This window comes from Sorghum bicolor, chromosome 3, assembly GCF_000003195.3.
Source record: "Sorghum bicolor cultivar BTx623 chromosome 3, Sorghum_bicolor_NCBIv3, whole genome shotgun sequence".
NCBI classification, from domain to species: Eukaryota; Viridiplantae; Streptophyta; class Magnoliopsida; order Poales; family Poaceae; genus Sorghum; species Sorghum bicolor.
The window spans coordinates 15128598-15145121 of NC_012872.2; the positions used below are offsets into that span (position 1 = coordinate 15128598).

At 46.9% G+C, this 16524-nt stretch overlaps 2 protein-coding genes across 3 annotated transcripts; one reads left to right on the forward strand and one right to left on the reverse strand.

Annotated features, from left to right (window-relative positions):
• LOC8079618 lies at positions 85–1008 on the forward strand. Its single transcript, XM_002455481.1, has 2 exons — positions 85–288; positions 364–1008. Exons 1-2 carry the CDS (start codon positions 85–87, stop codon positions 1006–1008), a joined length of 849 nt encoding a protein of 282 aa, XP_002455526.1.
• Positions 3647–15780, reverse strand: LOC8060336 (pumilio homolog 23). Of its 2 annotated transcripts, none has more exons than XM_021456838.1 (11): positions 15643–15780; positions 15016–15394; positions 14520–14883; positions 14137–14442; positions 13523–13687; positions 13268–13411; positions 12600–12719; positions 12317–12496; positions 11764–11912; positions 4703–4885; positions 3647–4578 (listed from the first exon to the last, which is right to left on the reverse strand). In XM_021456838.1, the coding sequence occupies exons 2-11, from the start codon at positions 15357–15359 to the stop codon at positions 3996–3998; spliced, it is 2538 nt and encodes an 845-aa protein (XP_021312513.1). In that variant the 5' UTR covers positions 15360–15394; positions 15643–15780; the 3' UTR covers positions 3647–3995. The 2 variants fall into 2 exon arrangements, with proteins under 2 accessions (XP_021312513.1, XP_021312514.1); XM_021456839.1 differs by having other exon boundaries at positions 15016–15448; positions 15643–15772.

Below are 16524 nucleotides of genomic sequence, written 5' to 3' on the forward strand. Positions count from 1 at the left end.
GGTAGTTGGGATCCAAAGAGACTGCGTGTCTTCATTGACATTTACCACTCCCAAATTAAAAACGGCAACTACAACAACGGCGTCATGAGCAGCGCTGGCTGGAAGGACATCAAGCACAAGTACTTCTTGGCTACTGGTTTAGTGCATGAGAGGGAACAGTTCAACAGTAAAGTGCAAGAACTCAAGGCCGAGTGGAGGTTATGCAATTCGTTGCGCAAGTCTTCTGGCCTGGGAGGTAGTGGCTACAATGTTTATGCTGATGATGACTGGTGGGAGAAAGAGAGCAAGGTACCAGCAAATAGTTTAAGGTTTTCAATACAAGCCTACTCATGCAGTCTTACAATAGTTCAATTCTTATTATAGGGCAAGAAGGCTTTGCTGAAAATAAGGGATGGAGGCATGCCTGACTACCTCGGGCAGCTTGATGACATGTTTGCTGGATGGACAGTTGATGGGTCTACTGCATACAGGCCTGGAACTGGTGCGGCAACCAATGTCATTGGAGTCGAGGACTCCGATGACGAGGATGCTCAGCATGAGGGACAGGCGGATGGTGCAACCCCTGCAAGTCAGGGATTTGCAACCCCTGCAAGTCAGGGATTTGCAACCCCTGGTAGCCAAGTACACAAAAGGCCTTCTAGCACTAATTCCACAGCCTCCAGCCCTAGCAAGAAAACTAAGAGCTCTAATGCTAAGTCTTGGGATAGCAACCAACGTGAGGCCAATGACATTGAAAGGCAAAAGGTAAACTTGTTTGGTACCATATTGGAGATGCAGCAAAAGAAGAATCAACATCAGGCACAGCAGTCCCCTATGACAAAGAAGCAGATGGTCGAGCAGGCATATAACATTGCATTGGGGATGGGAATTACTGCAGCTACCAGGAGTTCTTTCTTGGCTGTTAGGAAGATCTGCCGAGATGAAGTTGATCTGGCCATCTTCCTTTCTTGCACTGACGATGCTGCTAGGTGGATCATCATTCAAGAAAACCTCCCGGTGGAGAACTAGTTCCCCTGCTTAATTGAAGTGCATGCAGTTAGCCTTAGTTGTAATGCAGTTAGAGTAAGTCCTAATGCAGTTAGTCGTAATCCGTTTAGTCTTCGGTGAACAATTTGAACTCTAATTTAGTGCCCCAAATGTGGGGTTCATCTAGGATTTGTGCTTTGTCATCTGAACTTTTGTCATTCCAGTTGTGTGGATTAGTTTCTCTATTTTTTGCTTTATACCGTGGATAATCATTGTTCTGTTGCATGGCCATCGAGCTGTGCTAGGGTTTTGGACAGCATTTGAATTTGGAAGGGGGGCTGACATACCTATGCTGATGATGACAGGATGGAGAAGACCTACATGTCAGCAGTGATGACGAGTCCCAACCAGCTGAACACAGTGAGGATGTATCAATGGGAGATGATTGGGACGAGGCCGTTCAGACCATGATTATGATCGAGTCGATGTCAAGTCATGCATTAAGAACCAGTGGTATGTTAGAGCAAGCCATACATATTGATAAGTACTTGAGTAGGCGCCCTTATAGGACCCCTAAATTGCCTGGAATAGAGTGGGTCATGGATAATCTACATGACCCTGATAGGTGTTACACCATGTTTAGGATGAACCCTGAAATGTTTCACAAACTTCATGATGTCCTGACAGAAACATATGGCCTCAAATCCAGTAGAAAATTAACCTCTTTAGAAGCACTAGGTATCTTCTTATGGATGCTTGGAGACTGTCAAAGTGTTAGGCAAGCTAAGGAAAGATTTGAGAGGTCCCTGGGTACTATCTCTAGGCTTTTCAACAAAGTGTTGGTATGTATGGACAGATTAGCTGCCGACATCCTAAAACCTGTTGACCCTACATTTAGTACAATGCATGACAGACTTAGAAGCCCTAGGTTCTATCCCTACTTCAAGGATTGCATAGGCGCAATAGATGGAACCCATATACCATTAACTGTGCCTAGTAATTTATTTGTCCAGTACTTGAACCGCAAGGGTAGAACCACACAGAATGTCTTGGCTGTCTGTGACTTCGACATGAGGTTCAGTTTTGTCCTTGCTGGATGGCCTGGATTTGCTCATGATATGAGAGTCTTCAATGATGCAACATCAACTTTTGGTGATCAGTTCCCCCATCCACCTCCAGGTATATTGTCGTATGGTTATATGTAGTGCCTGTTATCTAAATTGCCATGTTTTTGCTCATAGATATGGTACTGTAACTACAGGGAAATATTACCTTGTTGATTCCGGGTACCCAAACCGGCTTGGTTATCTAGCCCCATACAAGGGAACCAAGTACCATATGCAAGAGTACAGAAACGTCGGCCCTCAAGGTAAAGAAGAAATCTTCAACTATACGCATTCATCTCTTAGGAATGTCGTAGAGAGGGCATTTGGCGTTATGAAAATGAAGTGGCGTATGTTGCGTGATGTTCCCCCATACTCCACCGTAAAGCAAAGCATGATAATATGCTCTTGTATGGCACTACACAATTTCATGAGGACTAGTGGAGTGCATGACAGGCACTTTGAGCAGCTCAATAGGGATGCTAACTATGTGCCACCTGAGGCATTTGAGTTCCAACCGGATCCTGAGGTCGTGGAGGATGAGTGGAATGTGATGAATCAGTTTCGTGATTTAATCGCCACTGCGTTGTGCACTGGTGTTTGAAAGATCTTTTTGGGATGAACAATTTTGATCTTTCTGTGCTTGTATTTTTTGTACTGGGTTGAGGACTGAGTGTGGATGTGTGAATAATCTCTGTATTTGGCATACAATAGTGATAGGGACAGTGGTGAATAATAGGGTTGAGTGTTTGTGAACAAATAAAAATTATTGTTGTTTATATATATCATTGTGATTAAAGACAAAGCAACTTTGCATGAGTGACACCGATGTGGAGAGTGTTGCATGCGGCATGCAAAGCAACGATTGCATGTGCATGCAGTCCCAAACACAGCATTTAATGCCCTTGTACCTATGTCTGCAGTCTAGATTTTGTCAGGAAAAAATTTGTTCAACTAAACACCTGAAAATTTTTTGTGTGTGTCAGATTTCTCTGCTCAAGTTCTGACAACTAAAAAATCTACCACTTTGGCCAAATTTTTTGCAATCTAAACAGGGCCTAAATACAAAGGCCATTGCATAAGATGCTACAGTACAGATTTGTCACAGGAGATACCCCTGCACTTGTTTAACTTCTGTACACTTGCTATAAACATTTGGAGGCGTGCTATTATGATTCAGACTCAGTGTGCACTGCCTGCCTGTGTTTGTTCTAACTTAGTTGAAGCTTTACCTCAAAACCTAATAACAATACTTTACAGTCAATCTGGACAAGCTTTGAACTAGGAGACAGGAAACATTTTGTCTAGGCATGAGGGCCACCGGTCATGTATGAATGTAGACTGAATCTTTCGAGACAGCAGAACAATTTGTCAGGGGCCAGTGAACCTGAGTTGGGACAAACACATGTGAAGGACGCAGTTAGTGGGATTAGCAGATTTCACGGGTAACTGCATTGGAAGGATGGATGAGCACATGCTGAACCACTCCTGAGTAATTATTTCCTTGGTGTCTTGGTTTCTAGTACCCCATTTGCAGTTCTGACATGTCTCCTCCTAGGTTAGCTAGTCTCTTGGCATTTCCTGCATTAACATTATATTACTGAGTATTTGGTCTTACAATGGATGATGTTGCCCTGGGCAGGGCTACCATCTTTTTACATGTTTTGTACTATCAGCAAGCAGCGGATCAAACAAACCTTTGCAGGGGCAAACAAATTCATTAGCAAAATAAACAGGTATCAAGACAGGCATCACGAATACATCTCTACTGAAACAAACCCATCTCGCGTGCTACAATTTCTTTCCGCAACATATGAGGAAAGATGACCAACAAATTGCTGCCTCTGGCCCTCTGCTCGCCCTAAGGACAACAGGGGCAAGACCTGATTTATATTTCCTACACCTGCTGGCAAGTTCTGGAACTAATTAGCTCTTGCCTGACATTTCAGGCTTCAGCAATTTGCGAACTTCAGACGCAGTCAGCTTCTCCTTACCAGCCAGGTCCGCGAGCTCAGCAATGGACTGTTTCTGTTTGCCAGCATTCTTGACAAACGGTGCACTAGTACCACTATCTCGAACAAAAAGTTTACCGTCTGGTCTACCAGAAACGAGTTTGTGATGTTTTTGTTTCTTGAGGCTCGGTTTATCTGAAAGGAAACCTGGGGATTTCCTCTTGACAGAGCCCTTCAAGAACATCATGCTGGCACTAGCATCAGTGCCTTCACGGGTGTTCTTGGCACTTGATCCTCTCTCAGCAGATGACTTGGCAGATTTTGGCCTCTTACTGTTTTCTTTCTGAGAGAAATCTGGTTTGTTGCTCCTGGCATCCTCAGTAATTTTGTCAGCCTTCTCTTTCTGCTTACGTTTCTTCATGGGACTTTGAGAGAACTTTTCTTTGATATTCTGCCCAGTAGATTGACTGTTTGAGCCAAATTCTGCCTCAAACTTCTTTTGAGTTGTTTCTTTTGAAGTTTGACTAGCTCTCCACTGCTCAGGTCGCCTAGCATATCTGTGACAAAAAGGGCAATAAGTCGGTTAACATGGGCAAAGGACTGAACAACTTTTTAATAAATTGTACTATAGAATAGATTATTTGACAAAGTGCATTTGCGGACAATGGAAATATGACTTGCCTTTCGACATCCAGCTTCTTTAGCAAGTGGAACCCATGTCTTGTTTTAGATAGTTCAGATTGCACAGCCAACAGCTCTGCCACTATAGCCTCTTTATGAGAAAAGTTGCTGGCAGTAAAGCACTTCTCTACTAAGAATGAGCCAGAAGGATTCATAGCAATCTCTCCGTAATGACCTTGCAACCTGCCATATAATACATATGCTGGTAAAAAAGAAGACTAATCTAGAAAATATAATATAAACAAAGCTTGCAGCTTTCTGTTTACAAAATGTGGAAACTACTGTTCAAAAGCAATAAAATAAACAGAAATAATGAGATGTTAACTAGAGTCAGGTGCCAAGGGTTCAGCTTAACAAATCACAAACAAGATTGACATGCAATACAGGGATGAAAACAGGACAGATAATTTCTGTCTATCCGTCCGTCCAAAGGGGTTCAGAGACCAAATGGATAGTCCGTATCTGAATCCGAAGGGTTCAGATACTAGATGGATAGTCCATATATGAATCCAGACATTCAATGTCCAATACCATATCCAGATCTGGATACTCAAAGTTCGATATCTCATACGATATGTAGCTCAATACTAGTACCTGACTATCAATTGACCATAACTATCCATTTGTATCTGTATCCGGCACATCTAATTTGACATTATCTGTGCCTGAAACAAAATTATTATATCCGATACGCTTTCATCCCGATGCGAACTGATGTTAAGTAATAGTAGTCCCTGCATTTCCTTTTATAAAGCATATTAGGATTTGAAGAAGACTTTGTGAGTGTACTTTGATAATATTTTTTTCTTGCAATATATTATCATCAATTGGCGATTGCTAAAAAATCAATCGTGTACAAAACCTTTATGAAATACAAACTTATTGATATAAGTTCCATACATTAAACATGCATATAATTTGATTAACTGATGGTCAAATTTTATGAAGTTTGACTTTTTCAGATCCTTATACACCATATAAAAGAAACTGAGGGAGTACCAAATATCTAACACAGGACAAATAAATAAGCCACTGCACTACTACAAAAAGCACACCATTGACCTAATTCATGCAGACCAATGTTAACTTTTTCATCTAGCCACTTCTAAGATCCACATTAGCCTGATGAATATAGGTATGGTTGATACGGTCCATACGGATCCTACCAGCTAGGGTTCGGAGGTTGTAGCGATGGATGGCCGGAGAGCGAGGGCGAGGTCGGCGCCTGCCCGCCATGGTCGTGCATGATGAGGAGGAGGCGGCAGCTAGGGCTGGCTGGAAGTCTCCCGGCTCCCTAAAGGAAGCCGAGCAGATTGATTGCTCTTGCTTAATCGTCTTAATGTCTTACAATTGGTATTTATAACTTAATGAAAATAATACTATGGGCCTTAGGCCCCTATTCCCCGTGGCTAATCAGCCAATAATGGGCCTTTTCTTCCAGCTATAGGCTAAGCCGGTCATAACATCTCTCCCCGCCTGCTGAAACAGCTCGTCCTCGAGCTGAAAATCGGGGAACTGCTCACGAAACTCCTGGAGAGGCTCCCACGTAGCGTCCTCAGCGAGCAGTCCACACCACTGGATCAAGACCCTCCAGGCACCGCGTCGCTGGAGGGTCGCCGCGGTGACGCTTCAGCAGCCCCACATGGAAGACATTATGGATGCGGGCGCCGTCGGGAAGCTGGAGTCGGTAAGCCACTAAGCCACGCGCCCAATGCGTTCCATCACTTGGAACGGGCCGGCATAACGCGGCCCCAACTTGTGCTTGGCGCGGGGGTCGAGGAACTGCACTGTCCTATGGAGCAGGCGCAGCCAAACCCAGTCGCCGACGGAGAACTCCACGTCGTGTTGATTAGCGTCGTAGTATTTCTTGGACAGCTGCTGTGCCTGTAGGAGACGCTGGCACACCTCAGCCAGGATCTCGTCACGGCTGCGGAGGAGAGCGTCGGCAGCTTCTGTCCAAGCCGTCCCCTGTCTATACGGCAGGAGCGGCGGCGGGGAACGGCCGTAGACCACCTCGAACGGAGTGGCACACAGGGTGGTGTGGAAGGTAGTGTTGTAGCAGTACTCCGCCTAGGCGAGCCAGTCCACCCATGCGCGCGGGCGGTCTCCTATAACACAACGCAAATACATGGCAATGACTTTGTTTACCACCTCGGACTGGCTGTCAGTCTGCGGGCGGAAGGTTGTGCTCATACGCAGCTTAACGTCAGCCATCCAGAAAAGGTCGTGCCAGACATTCCCAGTGATGACCGGGTCCCGGTCACTGACGATGGAGGTCGGGAACCTGTGCAAGCGAACGATGTTGTCAAAGAAGGCGCGGGCGATGGAGGTAGCGGTGTAGGGGTGGCCAAGCGCAATAAAATGCGCGTACTTGGAGAAGTGGTCGACCACTTGAGGATGATGGACTTGCCGCCCACCTTTGGAAGGCCCTCAATAAAAGATGTCTGCCCACACCTGGGTCGAAACCTCCAGCGGCTGCAACAATCCCGCCGGTTGTAGTCTCTCCGTCTTGTTGTGCTGGCAGGTAGTGCAAGAGCGTACCCAGTCCTGCACCAGCACCCGATCGCCTAGAATGTTGAAATCTGCGCGCAGCCGGTGAAGTCTTTTGGACACCCTCGTGGCCGGCTGAATGGGCCAGCAAGAGCACCTGGTGGCGCAGGTCGTCATGGTCAGGCACGAAGAGACGGCTACCGTGCAGGAGCAACCCATCCTCAAAGCGCCAGGGGCCTGCAGGTCGCTGGCCTCCAGGCATTGCCGAAGTAGCAGGGCATCCTCCGCCGTGGCTGAATGTCGTCGATGAAGGCGAACAAAGGCCTCGAGTGTGCGCACAGGGCTGCGCCATCGCCGCTGTCCGGTGCGGCTGCATGCTCGGCGTCTCGGCGGGAGAGCACATCCGCCTACTCGACGGTGAAATCGAAGCTGAACAGCTTACTGATCCACTCGTGCTGAGGGACCATCAACAGGCGCTGGTCCAAAAGGAACTTCAAGCTGTAGTGGTCAATACAGATCAGAAAATGGCACCCCCACAAGTACGGACGCTAGTGGCGCACAGCCTGCACCAAGCCGATGAGCTCCCGTTCATACACCGCAAGCTTGAGATGGCGCGCAGCGAATGGTCGGCTGAAAAATGCGAGGGGACCGACGCCCTGGTGCGGGACAGCGCCGAACCCTGCGCCTGACGCGTCGCAGTCTACCATGAACAGCTTGTTGAATTGGGCATCTGGAGCACAGGCCCGGTGATGAGGGCACGCTAGCGCCTGGAAGGCCCCTTCCGCCTCATCGTCCCAGGCGAAGGCGTCATGCCGCAAGAGGCACGTTAGGGGGCGCCGCGATGAGGCAGAACTCCCGGATGAACTTTCGGTAGTACCCCGCCAGGCCGAGGAAGCTACGAAGGCCCTGAGCAGAGCGTAGCGCAGGCCACGTTAGCATGGCCGTCACCTTGTCGGCGTCCATGGCAACGCTGTCGGTGGAGATGACGTGGCCTAGATAGGCCACAGACGTCGCCCCGAACAAGCACTTCAAGTGCTTAAGATGAAGATGATGCGCCTGAAGCTCGTTAAGGATGATGGTGATATGCTAGAGGTGCTCCGCCAAGAGGCACTATAGATCAAAATGTCATCAAAGACTAGCATAAACCTCCATAAGTAGGGACAAAGAACGACGTTCATCAACGCCTGGAACGTCGCGGTGGCATTAGAGAGGCCAAACGGCATGACCAAGAACTCATAGTGGCCGTGGTGGGTATGGAATGCCGTCTTGGCCACGTCCTCAGGGTGCATCCGCACCTGGTGGTAGCCCGAACGCAGTCGAGCTTGGTGAAGTGAGCCCCGTGGAGCTCGTCAAGAAGCTCATCCACCACATGTATGGGAAACTTGTCCTTGGATGTCTTGGCATTGAGAGCTCAGTAGTCGATGCAGAAACGCCAAGATTTGTCCTAGTTCGGCGGACTAGGAGCACCGGAACTGAGAACAACGAAGTGCTAGGCCGAATGATGCCCTAGGCCAGCATGGCCTCGCACTGTCATTCCAGCTCGTCCTTCTGGAGCTAGGGGTAGCGGTACAGCCGGACGGCGACGAGCGCTATGTCCGATAGTAGGTGGATGCGGTGGTCGTATGGCCGGGCCAGAGGAAGGCCCCACGGCTCCTCAAAGATGGTGCCGTGCTGCTATAGGAGGCGGTCCAGCAGCTGCTGCTAAGAGTCAACAGAGGCTACCGCCGCGTGAGCCGTCCTATCAGGGCCACCCACGCCCTTCCAGAGGACGTGTCGGCCCTGGCACCGAAAGGCCATCGTCATGGCCTCAAAGTCCCACAGGATGGCGCCCAGCGTCTTTAGGTGGTCGACGCCAAGAATGAGGTCGAAACAGCCGAGGTTGAGGCCCACTCAGAGCTGCCCCCCCCCCCCTCCTGGGGAGAGACCGAGGCGGCGCATGGTCGTGCTCCAGAGGAAGTTGTGGGTCGATCCCGTGTCTAGCAGGGCCAGCAGGCGTTCGCCCTTCACCATCACGAGAAGGGGCATGGTGTTCTCCATCCGAATACCTGCCACAGCATGGAGAGAGACGACGAAAGCGTTAGCGTCTGGTGGCTCCTGGATAGCCAACTCCTCTGCTAGAACCACGATTGTCGCGGTAGCATCCCTAGCCGGCCCAGCATCGGCCACAATGTAGTCATCGATGTCGATGTAGAAGAGCTGTTGGCACATGTGGCCAAGGACGTAGGGTTCATCGCAGTTGTAGCAGAGGCCCTGTCATCGTTCCGCCTGCTCCGCTGGCGGCAGGCGGCGGAAAGGACACACCGTCAGAGTTGTGTTGGCCACGGCAGCCCCTAGGCCGCCCAGTACCTGGGGTGCTACGAGGGCGCGAGCTTGTGGGGGCAGCGCTGGCTGCAGGGGCAGTCGTGCACCACGCGTGGGGGCAGGGTCTGCATGGCAACTGCACGCCGCTCGAAGGCTCTAACGTATTACGTGGCCGTCTAGAGGTCAGGTGGATCGCGCATCTCCACATCCACCCGGAGGTGCTCCGGAAGACCACCGACAAAGAGCTCGGCGCGCTAACGCGTGGAGAGCCCCTAGGCATGGCACACCACCGCCTAAAAGTGGTCGGCGAACTCCTGCACAGTCGACGTAAAGGGTAGTCGGCCCAGCTCCGCCAAACAACTACCTCGGAGCGACGGCCCAAAGCAGAGACAGCAGAGGTCACGGAAACGCTCCCATGGAGGCATGCCCTCGCACTGGTTGAGCCAGTTCAGTGGGTCGATGGAGCCATCGTACGTCTGGAACTCAAGCTTGTAGAACTGCGGCGGGGGCGGCTCAAAGGCAGCAGCATAAGCGGCACCCCCTGAAACGTCCCTGTATGCCGAGGCTGGCGGTGCCGTGTATGCCGAAGCTGATGGCGCCGAGGGCGGTAGGTTGCCTCCGTGGAACAGAGGGCCATCGACGCCACCGTACAGGGTGCCCGAGGGGGAAACGCCCCCGTGTGGCCGTGTGCAGTCCCAACCCCGGTAGAGGGCAGCAGCGACATGTAGGGTTGGGCGCCCGCTGTCGTATAGACGGGCACCGACGAGTCAACGAGCCAAGCAAGGAGCGGCGATGGTGACACCGGGAACTTGATCTGGGTGATGGGGGGCCCTGAGACGACGGCAAAGCCGCGGCCAGGAAGGCAGCGGAGGCCGCCTCCTCGTAGGGCATCCCGTAAGGGTAGGCAGCAGCGACCGCCGCGGCCGTAGAGGGCAAAGGTGGTGCCGGCAAGGCCTGCTGGAACGTCGGCGATGGCGGTTGTGGTAGGGGCTATTGGAATTGTGGTGCATGAGGCCCGACGAGGAAGGCCCAGATGCCGGCCACCGCCTGACCGATGCCGGATGCCGGACACCGCTTGACCGAGGCCGCTTGACCGAGGTCGAAGATGACCGCTATCAGCTGCTCGGGCATCATGGGTACGATCAGGGAGGGCACGGGTGCAAACGGGGACAGCGCGGACGCACCTGACTGCACCAGCGCCGACGTGATGGACGGTAGGAGGGTTGTCGGCGGCTGGGAAGTGGCAAGCGGCATGGTGGTGGCGGCGAACGGTTAGGAGGTGGTGGGTGGAGGACCAGACATCGCACCAAAGATCTCTGATACCAGATTGATAGGACTACGGATCCTACCAGCTAGGGTTCGGAGGTTGTAGCAATGGATGGCCGGGGAGCGAGGGCGAGGTCAGCGCTTGGGCGCTGTGGTTGTGCGTGAGGAGGCGGCGGCGGCTAGGGCTGGCTGGAAGTCTCTCGGCTCCCTAAAGAAGCCGAGCAGATTGATTGCTCTTGCTTAATCATCTCAATGTCTTACAATTGGTATTTATAACTTAATGAAAATAATACTATGGGCCTTAGGCCCCTATTCCCTGCGGCTAATCAGCCACTATGGGCCTTTTCTTCCGGCTATAGGCTAACCCAGTCATAACAATGGTGGTCACACCTAACCATAACCTACTTGTTTGCTTATGCCCATCCAAATAATCCTCCACATAGGAATTGCATAGACAAAAATGATAGTTCATCTACTGGCCGCCCATGCAGGATACGTTCTGGTTCAGCGGCACAGCCTTTTATCCAGATATAGCATTTCATGAAAACATTTTTTTCTTAAATAGGCAATTAGCAAGCCTATTAGCTGGTAGTAGGATCCAAACATCACCCCTACTCTAGTGATCAGATGAGCTCTGCAAAGCCTAGGCAAAGTAGCATTCTCATGAACACATTTGAGCTTTGTGAAACATTTATTTATTTATTTATATTCTTTCTATCATAATCAAGACAAACAAGGTTTTTGGTAATGAGGCTGTAAAACTAGTTGAACCAAGTCTTTTTTTTTACTTGAACCAAACATTCAACCAACATTTTACAGCCTTATTGTCATGATGATTACTGCTCAAAAATGAAAATGGAAATAATACAGCACTATCCATGCAACTCAAGCATTTATTAAACTGCAATGCATAAACGAATCATATGTATTCACTATATCTGAACATATTTTGCGGAAGTGATGAAATAGTCTCTGAATAGTAGGGGTGTTTGGAAGAGGCTTACTTTCCAAAAACTTTAAATTTACGCTTTGCAGTGGCACTTGAACCTAGAAAAGATTCAAGAACACGGCTACCTCCTGAATCCTTGGAAATTTGGAGGATCTGATCATCCCCCATGGCCAGCAAGCTTGAGACATATGGGCGAATATATTGCTGCACGGAAAGGAATGCAAAATCAAGGTTTTAGCCATCCAGGTTTTTCCATACTAATGTTAAACATAATGGCAGCAATTAGTTAAGATGTCAGAGATATAAGAGTCAGATATAGACTATTAGGTATTGCTATATTGTTCAACAAATAAGGTACCAATTACTCATTAAGAGTAACAAGCAGGAGAGACAGTTAAAAATCTAAGTGATTGAAAGATGAAAATGTCACAGCAAAATATAAACCAAAGCTGGATAAAAACTGAACTAGACAAATGAGCATAAAAACAATTTGGAAACTAGGAGAGAACAATGAGCAGTTAGCAGCATGCACCATAAATTAGATATATATTGCTACCATGAGGCAGTGAGCAGGGGGGTTTAAAAAGAATACACCAACTTCAACATACATGCGGGTATTGGAAAATAGATTGCAGCATCAAGCAACCCAGAATGCTCATCTTTGCACCATGAGTCCATTTCCAATAAGATCTCTCATGTAGGTAGTTCTCAAGAAAAAGTATATGTGCAACAATGCTATCAGGAGACTCAGAATCTGAACTTAATGCAGCAGCAAGAGCTTGAGAACTCTGCAGTTCATAACAAAGAGATCATAACAAAGGAATCAGACACATTTAGTGAAAATCGGTTATAAAATAATGATGCAGAAACAAAAAGTTCATAAACGAAGACCTCAAGGCGATAAGTTTCAAGCCGCTGGCATGCCGCTAAGATGGAAGCTACAACCCCTGTTTTACCTAGTTCAAGCAATTCCTTCATTTTTGGACCAAGTTCCTCCCATATTTGATTCATCTGAGTAGGGAAAAAAAGAATTATCAAAATGAAACTAAGAAAAGCTCATATTGGAAACTATAACCAGATTGGAATTGAAAATGTTAAGTAGAAGAATTATGTAAAACACAAATCACATTCTATGCATAATTTCAGTACATGGACTCACATAAGCACACTCTGACATACATAAGTGCTCTATCCCCTCGCATATAAGTAGTACAGACAGAAGTAAGAGTCGAGAAATTATAGCAAAGTTTATTGTAAAAATAGGATAGCTGCTCAGACAAGAGATTGTACATGACCAGTGAATGAAGAATACAGGATGCATTTCAGATGTTCAGTACCAAGAGTCAAGATCTACCATTAATCAGTCATGAATCCAACCAAGCAGATATGTTACAGTGGCCTCCAATTTTTCAACATGAAGCAAAGATATACAAATTGTTGACAAACTCTCATGTCTCAGAGCAACATGAATAGATAATAGAGCATTTACTTTAGTGCAGAACATTATAGTTTGCTGAAAGAACATTTCATAATGTTACTTCCTGCACAAGTCTGTATACCTGATCTGAGGTTTTAGCAGATGATATGAAAGCTTGCACCACATAGTTGCCACAGTGATGAGATGAGATTGCAAATAATGCACCCTTCAGACTACCTGCAAGCATACCATTGCGCAATTGCTCTGGGGCAACCTCGACAATCACCTGCAAAGCATTATTATCACCTAATGAATATTGAGCGAGGCTTAATTACAAGAAAATGCAAGGATATATGATTTGACTTTTTCATTGCATGGAAAAATGCTCAAACGATACCTCCAAGAGATGACTATAAGCACTTTCTTCAAGTAAAGTAACAATCTCCTCCTTTTTTTCACTGTAATCTCTCTTCTGTAGGGTATTATATTCATCATAACCAAGAAGTATTGATATTATATGAAGCAATTCATTATCATCACCAGAAGATAGCTTCAATGCAGTCTGCAGAATTACATGTTAAGAGACTCTGTCAGGCCAAGGTTTCTCTGACCTAACTGCATACAAAAGAAACTTAACAGAAGTTCAGACTTGGCGGGGATCAGTACATCCTCGTTTACCAATGATCCAACTGTCGTAGTTTTATTTGTGTTTTACCAGTTGTTAGCCTTAAGACTCACTGTACTCGGTTAAACTGTTTTTGCTGCCCTAAAAGTTTAAGTCATGGTGCGATGTCGAGAAGTAGCAGGGAATAAACCCCGTCAGTCAGAGAAAGAAAAGTGTGAAGACAATTGCCAACTACTTTTCCTCTTCATCTCTCGCTTTAGAACCCTAGTTTATCCTTTACTGCAATTTATCATTTCTTTGTTCGATTTAGTTGTCGTTCTTGTCCGATCGACCGCAAATCCTGACACTCAGTAACCAAAATCCAGAACTATTGCAATGATACTAACCTGTAAAACAAGGCTACTGTTCTTGTCAACTCGTAAAGTTGCAATGTCAGCTTTTGCATTATGTAGCATTTCTCTGACGAAAGACCTAAACATGCCTGAGAAACCGTTTTCAAAATTCTTTGGAACATGTCCACTAGGTTGATTTGTTCCACAACTCAACCGCTCAGCTAGAACAGCAGATCTCTTAGTAGTGTGGAAGTCTTGAAGACACTCTGACGGAACACCCTTACAAAGACAAAGCAGAGTGCGGAGAACATGTGATCCATAGCAGCTGGACATCACATTAGCAGCATCTGCAGCAATAACCTGAAACAATGACTTTAATTTGAGGTCCATTGTAAGAAAATGGAATGAGATATGTTGCCAGTCAAAGAAAAGAATACCTTGCATATTTTGTTCAGTATCTTTTCTATCATGGCCCTAGAGGTTTCATCTTCAAGATGTGTTGCGAGTGACTTGAGAGCTGCTTCAGCTACATGCGACCCATTTTTGTCCATGGCAATGACAGAAAAATTGTCAATACAATTGCGGAGGAATGTGCATAACTGCTCCAACTCACAGCCTTCTATAAGAACCTGCAAGGTGTGGCTTATAACAGCATCGGTGGCAAGTTCAAGCTCTTTCCCTCTAGATTCTTCTAAGGCATTAGCACATATAGTCGAGCGCTCTTCACAATCAATCTCCTTGTTATCAAAGAGATTTGAGATCTCCATAAAGTACTTTGCAGTTTCAGGATCAACTCTTTTCCTAAACATTGTTGATCATCAGAAAATAAGCCTATCAGCACTTTAACATCTTCATACATAGAAAACTATGCCATCATCTCTACATTTAAAAACAACAGGTAATTTCAAAAGGCACAAACTGTCATACTCATACCTAAGAACATTTTGTACTGGTTTTGATGTAATGGAGGATGGTAATGCATCCTGATTGTTGAGGTTCCTGGTCCTGGGATTCACCATCACAGAGCTTCCTGAATGATGGTCCTTTCCTCGCCGTTTCCCTTTCTTCCCATCATCGCTGCTCTGCTTCCTATCCTTCCCATGCTGAGGTTTCCCTACAGAAGGTCCTTTACTCGAGCTGTGACCCCCTTTCCGGGGTTTCTCGCTCTTATCCTTCCTTGCCCTCTTCTTGTGTGAGCTATCATCTAAAGCTCCATCTCCCAAGCCATTTCCTGTGCTCCCCTTGGGTCTTATTGCTTTGGACCCAACACAAACCATTGCTCATGTACACTTTGACAGCAGCTACTTATACTCTGATGAAACGAGACAGAGGAAGCAGAATCAGCATTCTGAGAGCAACAAGAATCCTACGGAATGGGGCCACGTATGCAGTCCGCAAGGCAACAGCAACCAAGGGCGGACCAGGACAGAGGTGTACACATGTGCACCCGATAATTCATGCAAAAAGTTCGAGTTAGTAGGCATCATAGCTTTGAGTTAGGGTTAGGGTTTGGGGGCTCGGTCTCGTTCAGCACGAAAGTAAAAGAAGGGGTGGGAATACCTGATGGGTGCTCGTCGCCGGAGAAGAGACCGACGAAGGCCTCGGCACCTGCCGTACGGTGGCGGCGGCGGTAGTGGTCGGCTAGGTGGTGCAGACAGAAGGGGAGGGGGGGGAGATAGCCCACCCGCACGGGCCTTCTCCTGGGCCGGGTTTTTTTTTTATGTACTCCTTTTGCAATTTTTCGTTATTTTTTCTTTATCTCTCTTTTTTTTGTTATTTTTCTTTATTTCGTATTTATAGTAAATATATATTTCGTGTGTAGCAACGAAAAAAATACCTTTTGTTGTGTGGTCATATGAATACTTGCGCCTTGGAGATTTATGTAATAGTTGTCTTATCTGTTACGTATAGGAATTGAACTTATATTATCGTTGAATGCATTAATGTGCATCGTTCTAACTCATATGAGCACGGATCATGAGCTCAGATCACAAACAAAATAGGGACCGTAGAGGCATTAGGGCATTATAAACAGAACACGACAAATAAATCTCTTCACTCTTTAGTATTATAGCAAACATGCTTATACGTTGTAAAGGACCATATAGCTTGTTACACACTTGCCTGAATTACATGTGTTTTGGTGTTTTATTATATTATTACTAGCAAAAATGTTGTATTGTCACGGAATATATAATTTATAGTCTCATCACCTGCGTTACCATTCATTTTTTTAAGAACAAGAGGGGCAAGGAGCCCGTAATGGATTATATTAAAAGCAAATAAAGTACAAAATAAGTCACCAACATCTCAAAAATAGAAATGAGGGGTCCAAGGGAGTTACTATTCATCTTGAAACCAAACTCTATAACATGTCTAGACACGCTCTACTCGAACTTGTATAGACATAGGACACTTTGAAATTTATCTAATAAAAAAGTC

What these genes read in the sequence shown, in the direction of transcription:
- LOC8079618 (XM_002455481.1), top strand. Translation starts at nt 85, where the DNA reads ATGAGCAGCGCTGGCTGGAAGGACATCAAGCACAAGTACTTCTTGGCT. An exon ending in GGTGGGAGAAAGAGAGCAAG is followed by an intron (nt 289 to 363) that starts GTACCAGCAAAT and finishes TTCTTATTATAG; the next exon opens with GGCAAGAAGGCTTTGCTGAA.
- LOC8060336 (XM_021456838.1), bottom strand. Translation starts at nt 15,359, where the DNA reads ATGGTTTGTGTTGGGTCCAAAGCAATAAGACCCAAGGGGAGCACAGGA. An exon ending in ACAGTAGCCTTGTTTTACAG is followed by an intron (nt 13,688 to 14,136) that starts GTTAGTATCATT and finishes GTAATTCTGCAG; the next exon opens with ACTGCATTGAAGCTATCTTC. An exon ending in CTTATAGTCATCTCTTGGAG is followed by an intron (nt 13,412 to 13,522) that starts GTATCGTTTGAG and finishes AATGCTTTGCAG; the next exon opens with GTGATTGTCGAGGTTGCCCC.